This window comes from Notolepis coatsorum (genome assembly GCF_963971535.1).
Source record: "Notolepis coatsorum genome assembly, chromosome: 4".
Lineage (NCBI taxonomy): Eukaryota > Metazoa > Chordata > Actinopteri > Aulopiformes > Paralepididae > Notolepis > Notolepis coatsorum.
Window position 1 is genome coordinate 119,590,892 of NC_140168.1, and position 8,159 is coordinate 119,599,050.

At 45.4% G+C, this 8,159-nt stretch overlaps 1 protein-coding gene across 1 annotated transcript in view; it reads right to left on the reverse strand.

Annotated features, from left to right (window-relative positions):
• Window positions 1–8,159, reverse strand: part of slc12a6 (solute carrier family 12 member 6) — a 240,039-nt gene that overhangs the window by 148,902 nt on the left and 82,978 nt on the right. The window contains 2 exon segments of the mRNA XM_084312786.1: window positions 1,217–1,345; window positions 3,100–3,194. Coding sequence (XP_084168912.1) covers window positions 1,217–1,345; window positions 3,100–3,194 — 224 coding nt within the window.

Sequence of the window (8,159 nt, forward strand, 5' to 3'; positions counted from 1 at the left end):
AGGTCAGAGAGGTAGAGGTGTGGTGGTGGAGGAGGTCAGAGAGGTGGGGGTGTGGTGGTGGTGGAGGTCAGAGAGGTGGAGGTGTGGTGGTGGAGGAGGTCAGAGAGGTAGAGGTGTGGTGGTGGAGGAGGTCAGAGAGGTGGAGGTGTGGTGGTGGTGGAGGTCAGAGAGGTGGAGGTGTGGTGGTGGAGGAGGTCAGAGGTAGAGGTGTGGTGGTGGAGGAGGTCAGAGAGGTGGAGGTGTGGTGGTGGAGGAGGTCAGAGAGGTGGAGGTGTGGTGGTGGAGGAGGTCAGAGAGGTAGAGGTGGTGGTGGAGGAGGTCAGAGAGGTAGGGTGTGGTGGTGGAGGAGGTCAGAGAGGTAGAGGTGTGGTGGTGGAGGAGGTCAGAGAGGTAGAGGTGTGGTGGTGGAGGTCAGAGAGGTAGAGGTGGTGGTGGAGGAGGTCAGAGAGGTGGGGGTGTGGTGGTGGAGGAGGTCAGAGAGGTAGAGGTGTGGTGGTGGAGGAGGTCAGAGAGGTGGAGGTGTGGTGGTGGAGGAGGTCAGAGAAGTGGGGGTGTGGTGGTGGTGGAGGTCAGAGAGGTAGAGGTGTGGTGGTGGAGGAGGTCAGAGAGGTAGAGGTGTGGTGGTGGAGGAGGTCAGAGGTAGGGGTGTGGTGGTGGAGGAGGTCAGAGAGGTGGGGGTGAGGTGGTGGAGGAGGTCAGAGGTAGGGGTGTGGTGGTGGAGGAGGTCAGAGAGGTGGGGGTGTGGTGGTGGAGGAGGTCAGAGGTAGGGGTGTGGTGGTGGAGGAGGTCAGAGAGGTGGGGGTGTGGTGGTGGAGGAGGTCAGAGAGGTGGGGGTGTGGTGGTGGAGGAGGTCAGAGAGGTGGGGCGGGGGCAGGTTGTTGAGGGCTTAGAAGATGATTAGGAGTATTTAGAAGTGTATCCTGTATTTGTTTGGGAGCCAATGGGGTTCGTGGAGGACAGGGGTGATGTGGTCAGAGCGGCGGGTGGAAAGTAAGTATGCGGGCAGCAGAGCTTTGGATATATTGGAGCTTATTGATGTTGTTTGATGAGCCATACGGGATGTTGAGCAGTAGTCATGGACCAGTGTTTTAGCAGCAGAGAGTGAGAGGGAGGGTCGGAGACGGACAATGTTCCTGAGGTGGGATTTTGGTCTAGTTTTGGTTTAGTTTTGGTCTAGTTTTAGTCTAATTTGGGTCTAGTTTTGGTCTCTCTGTACCTTGTAGGCTTTCCTCTTCTCCCCGATGCTCTCGGCCTCCTCGTGCTCCTTGGCGCCCTGCGTCAGGTTGGTGTAGTTGGCGAGACGGTTGAGCAGGGATGACACTTTAGGCCGCGTGTCCATCTCCTCCTGGAGAACGGAGAGGTGGAGAGGGAGGAGGGAGACAGAGCGGTGGAGGGAGGCGTTAAGGGGGAGAGAGAGAGGAGAGAAGCGAGGAGGGAATGAAGGATACAAGGAGGGAGGGAGGGAGGGAGAATATCATAAATCCCCCAAAAATGTATGTTGTTGATCGGGAATCATTGGATAATCACATCGCAGACCTAATTATCATGATTGAATTGAAGGGTGAGGTCACTGCTGGTGAGTATTAGAATCCTGGAAACAAAATAATATATAGAACATTCTGTAAGTTATTGTGAGTGTGTCTCTTGTTAAAGCAGTGTTTGGGTGAATTTGCCCTGGAAATGCTGGAAAATGTCTCCCAAAAATAGCTTATTAAATGGGGGCAGAAACGCCCCCTCTAGACAACATCTATTTCCTACTCCACTGTGGGCTGTGAGATAACTGAATGAACCATCATAAATGTTGTTATAACAGTAGTTACAAATGTTGTTAGAACAGTTGTTATACATGTTGTTATAACAGTTGTTACAAATGTTGTTATAACGTTGTGCTAAATGTTGTTATAATGGTTGTGATAAATGTTCTTATAACAGTTGTGATAAATGTTATAATAGTCGTTATAAATGTTGTTATAACAATTGTGATAAATATTGTTAAATAGGTAGGTCCAACCACGCATTGTGATTGGTCGAGAGCGATCTAAGTCGTGAGTATATTCATGATACACTCACGGGGTTAAATCACCATGAATACACCACTGCGCTGGCTTTAGAATGTTGTAGAAAGTTTCAACTGCCATTCGTCAAACGGAAACTGTCAACATGACCTGCTCCGCGGACAACGTTACGTTTGACTTAACGAACCCGTTGACTATAAATGAGTGGAGAGATAGAGGAGTCTAATGCAGGCGAAGGTCGTCATCAGCACCTCGGACAGTTCCAGTTCAACGCACAGACCGTGGACTTGGTGGTGTTGAAGGGTTCACTGCAGCGTGTCCAGCTCATCTTCCGTTGGATTGGCACGTCTAATAATGCTGTTTTTATGAATACCGTTAAGATGTAGGCCCGTCCTCTATATCTATCCACTTGTTTATAGTTAATGGGTACGTTAAATTAGACTAATACGTCATTAATTTGCGTTGCCAAGCTGGTTGATAGCCTGCTCCATTTGAAATTCCATAGCAACGATACATCTTTAGGAACTATTTTTCTACGCCAAGTTCACTGAAATCGATATAAAATACCCTAGAATTGTCTGTATTCATCCTATATTTTTCCCGACGGTGCAACTTGCTGTATAAAAGCAATAATACACTCTAACCAGCTTGCATTCTTTCATTTATTTGCATTTATTTTAAATTTGTTGGACCTTATGGTGTTCTTGTTCTGTTCTTGACTTATTGTTATGTTTTCTTCTTGACTTGTTTAAAGAAGACCTGTACGGCCCATGGGGACATTAACGTGTGTTGTCGGGCCTTACAAATAAATTTGATTTGATTTGATTTGATATCATGAATATTGCCACTCTGTGATGCTCACGTGGCTGCAGGCGCATCACAGCCGTGGCAATATTCATGATATTCCACTGGTTCTCGTGTGTTATTGCTTAATTATAACGATTGTTATAAATGTTGTTATAATGGTTGTGATAAATGTTGCTATAAAAGGTTGTTACAAATGTTATAACGGTTGTTATAAATGTTCCGTTTATGACGTTATTTATATGCATTCTCAGATTGTGACGAAACAGGACATACAAACCTCAAATAAGGCGAGGTTTCTGTCATAGAAGTCATCGTCGTCCAACCCGTGAGTGTTGTTGATGTAGACACTGGATATCTTGGAATTTCCATCACCTAGTGTGAGAGAGAGAGAGAGAGAGAGAGAGAGAGAGAGAGAGAGAGAGAGAGAGAGAGAGAGAGAGAGAGAGAGAGAGAGAGAGAGAGAGGAGAGAGAAGATAGAGAGAGAGAGAGAGAGAGAGAGAGAGAGAGAGAGAGAGAGAGAGAGAGAGAGAGAGAGAGAGAGAGAGAGAGAGAGAGAGAGAGAGAGAGAAAGAGAGAGAGAGATAGAACTTTAATATTGTACCCGGGGGAAATTGCTCGTGTTATAAACTGCACTGGTATGAAAAGAAAAGGGTGTGGAAAATAAATCGATAAAAACATAACAGAAGAAAACAGGTGAATTTGTGATAAGCTGCGACCAATTTGGCCACAGGACACTGCCCACTCCCTACTGCTTCTCACAGGACACTGCCCACTCCCTACTGCTTCTCACAGGACACTGCCCACTCCCTACTGCTCTCACAGGACACTGCCCACTCCCTACTGCTTCTCACAGGACACTGCCCACTCCCTACTGCTTCTCACAGGACACTGCCCACTCCCTACTGCTTCTCACAGGACACTGCCACTCCTACTGCTCTCACAGGACACTGCCCACTCCCTACTGCTTCTCACAGGACACTGCCCACTCCCTACTGCTTCTCACAGGACACTGCCCACTCCCTACTGCTTCTCGCTGCCTTGATTATATGTTATGGCTGCTCGATTATGGCAACAACCATGATAATGATTATTTCCGGAGGTTCTGGGTTCGATTCCCGCTCCTCCCGGGCAGCGCGTCGAAGTGTCCTTGAGCAAGACACTTAACCCTTAACTGTTCCCGATGAGCAGGTTGGCACCTTCAGGGCTATTATTTCAGTGTTGTCACTCATCCCATTTTCCTTCTGACTGATAGTCGCTTCACTCTCCTCCTCTCCTTTTTCTTTTGAGGGTGCAGAACAACCTGTTGTGTTATCTCCTGTTACGTCACCACTGGTTGAGGGGGCAGCTCATCACACACGGAGGCTTTCTGGTGACGCACAATAGATGCCCTTCCTGTTTGCACCTGAAGCATTTTGATGTCCCAGAGCTAAGTTTAAAACTAAATTGAGCTCTTCTCCGCTATTATTTAGAATCATTAACACCTGACGTCTATGCGAAACGACGTGTTTCAATAACGGAGATTTACATCCCGACAACAGTTTTCTTACCGGGGAAATTATCCTCCCATGTCGGGATAGTTGACTTATCAACATTTCGTCACTAATGAACGGTGGAAGACCAAATGAGAGCTGCGTGCGGCACAATACTCGCCGTATCTCGATTCTCTTGTTTTCATGATTGTGGGAAGACAAAATCTTAGACAAAAGTTATGGCTTTTCAAAGCTTGCATTTTGACCTTTAATACATTAACTGCCACGGAGTTTGCCCCTCTCATACCACTCTCTGCCACCACTCTAAGCCTATGGAGATGTTACCTTCTTTGCAGGGCTATAACTTTTTAAATTGTATTGCTAAATTGACATTACAATGGCCCATTCGACATCAATTATCTATCGTTCAGGATGTAGGAACGTTATACTTTTCATTCATAGATTCATACGAAAATACCGTCTAGAATATAAATATGTTTTTATCGTTTTCTGCAGTAATTCCTAGAACGCTAGTTATAGGCCTAAACGCATTATATAGATGATCGATTGCAGTTTATCGTGATACACGCTATATTAAAAAATCCAACTGAATACGATCCTAAACGTTATGACTCATCATGCGCGGATGAAAGGGGGGGGGGGGGGTCGTTTATAATTCCGTGATAGTCAGTAAATGCTTTATGTAGTATGGGTGATATATGGATCAGAGCAGTTTGCATTAATAATAATAAACAATCACGCTGAAAATTACGTCAGCGTCCTCTTACCGTTCGCCGATGAGACAGGGGGAAAAAGATCCCACTTATTTGACGTGGATCGACTAGATCCATTTCCGGTTTGTATAATAATAATAAACGCCCAAATCATATCGATTATTGAGTTATGGCAGCGATCCATATGTACGATGTGGGTCTAGAGTCCCGTAACAATATGTGAGTGCCGGACGCATTTCACAGATGCACGGAGATCACCAGAGATCCATTTCTGGTTGTAACTCGCCCGATCATCCACCAGGCGGCAGTATTGAAGCGTTGCAGAGTTGTGCAGGCTCCCACTGTATCAGCCGAGGCTGGGTGAGGGAATTATGAATACCATGGCGAAAAAATGAAATATGATCTCAATAACGTTGTACGCCGTGGAATGGCGGAATTCGCATGATCTTGAAACCCGTCGTACAACGTGATTGGCGGTCAATGTGTTAAAAGGAACACGCCAACATTTGGGGAAATTTGCCTACCGTCTTCTCCAGAGAGAGACAAGAAGATAGATACCAGTTTCCTCTCTGTGCGTTCAGTAGAAAGCTATCTGGCTGCACGTTAGCCTAGCTTAGCACGATGAATGGAAGCGGACATGGTCAGTTAGCCTAGGCATTGTCCAACTAACACCTCTCCCGAAGGCTAACCGGCCATGTCAGCTTCCATTCATTGTGCTAAGCTAGGCTAACGTGCAGCCAGATAGATTTCCTCTCTGTGCGTTCAGTAGAAAGCTATTGATTGATTGATTGATTGATTGATTGAAAACTTTATTAACAGATTGCAGAATGGGTACAATACAGTACGGCTCAATACACACAATTGTTAAGGGGATGCAGACCAGAGAAAGACTTTCGTCTTGTTTACATCAGGGTCCCCCATTTTCAATTCATCATGACATTTATGACATACACAACGACATACAGATATACAGTACTGTTACATCCAGACATGTATGACATACAAGATATACAAATATACAGTACTGGTTAAGAGACAGAGATTCTAAAAGAGAATATATACATTGGACATACAACTGTACATTGGAGGGGGTTGGAGAAGACGGTAAGCTAATTTCCCAAAATGTTGGCGTGTTCCTTTAATTATAGCGCCAACACGTGGCAGATTGGGGTTTGTTGTGAGGCCTTGGCTTCACCTTTATCCATCACTGTGGCAAAGGTCATGTCTCTGTCGTGTGGTTTTTGTGAATACCTCCTCCCCCACGACGAGGCAAACACACGTGTTCGCTGATGTCCTTGTCAAGTTAGGTGCGAATTTAATGTGTTATTTTCCTAAATCAAATTGGGTCATACAGTTTGGCCGAGCGACTTTCAGAATCACACAACAAAAGACGAGCAGGCTTTGTGAGAATTTAATGGAAAACCTAGGAGCACTGGGAGATAGATGGTGGAGAGGTGGTCAAAGAGAGAAGCAGAACAACATGAGGAAGAGGAGGGGGGAGAGAGAGAGAGAGAGAGAGAGAGAGAGAGAGAGAGAGAGAGAGAGAGAGAGAGAGAGAGAGAGAGAGAGAGCGAGAGAGAGAGATAGTGAAATATAGATGGGCCGGTGACAGCTAGCAGGCAGGAGACGGTCCTGCAGCAGTCTCGTACCAGTTATGACTTTTAAAATGTTGACATTGTAGCACTGCCAGGATTTCTTTGTTTGTTTTTTAGGACCAACGATACGGATTTATACTAGCTGCTTGGTCACAGCTTAAAAGAGATAACAAAATAATATATTAAAATAAAGAAATACAACCACCCCTGTGGCCTCAGTTAGAACAAATAATGTACACTCAACATATTTTGCCCTTCAGTGCGGGACGAGACAGGGGTGCCCTCTATCCCCACTGCTTTTTGCTCTGGTGATGGAGCCCCTGGCAACTTACATTTGACACTGCCCAGATATTAAAGGGATAGTTAGAGCGAGGCGGGAGCACAAAATGTCATTATATGCTGATGATGTCCTCCTCTATGTATATGACCCTCTTTCGTCTATTCCACATATCCTTGACACACTTGGGAAATTTGGTGAATTCTCAGGGTATAAGCTCAATCTTGACAAAAGTGAACTCGTACCCATTAACACTGTGGCCAGCCAGGCTACATGATACATCCGCCTCTGACGTTCCTGCCTGGTTGCACATTGAAGCTAGTTCTACCGCTCACATTTCACTTTCTGCTCTTTTGTGTTCTTCAATTCCCCTGCACTCTCCCCAGGCACTCCTTGAACATTTGGGAAGATTTAGGAAACGCTATGGTTTAGTCTCTATGTCTACTTATGCTCCAATTGCAGCAAACCACCTGTTCCCGGCCTCCCTCCTAGATAATGTATTTGATCAGTGGTTCAGAAAGGGAGTTTTGAACATGAGACTGCTGTATGAAAGCAACGTATTTATGTAATTTGATCAAATTATGAATACGTTTAAACTCTACCAATGCATCACTTCTTTCGTTACTTACAAGTTAGACATTTTTTACGTAGTCAGTTTACTTAATTTCCTTCCCTGCCACCAAATACATATCTGGACTCAATTCTGGAAACGAAACGTGAGATTAAGGAAACAATGTCTAGACTTTATACGGCTATATTTGAGATGGAGGACTCGTCACTCTCAATAAAAAAGGGGCACTGGGAAAAGGACTTTGAAACAGACATATCAGAAGATGTGTGGTGAATAATACTTTAAAATGTTCACTCTTCATCTATTTGTGCGAGACACAGGCTTATTCAATGGACCTATCTCAAACCCTGCCCTCTTTTCTTGATCCTCCAATCACAGCTGTCACTTACCTCGGACTTCCTCGGGTAAGCGACAGCTGTGATTGGAGGATCAAGAAAAGGGGCAGGGTTTGAGATAGGTCTATTCAAGATTGTACATCGGTTACATATGTCCAAACTCAAGCTGTCAAGAATTTTCCCTGAGGTTAGTCCTACTTGTAACCGATGTAAACAAGCCCGTCGGTCTGTATCACACATTTTGGTCGTGTCCTAGGCTAGCAGCTTTCTGGTCCTCCATATTTGAGCTCTACTCAGAGCTTGCAGGTCGGGTACTTGAACGGTTGAACCATGTCATTTTCTGGGACTTTTTGGT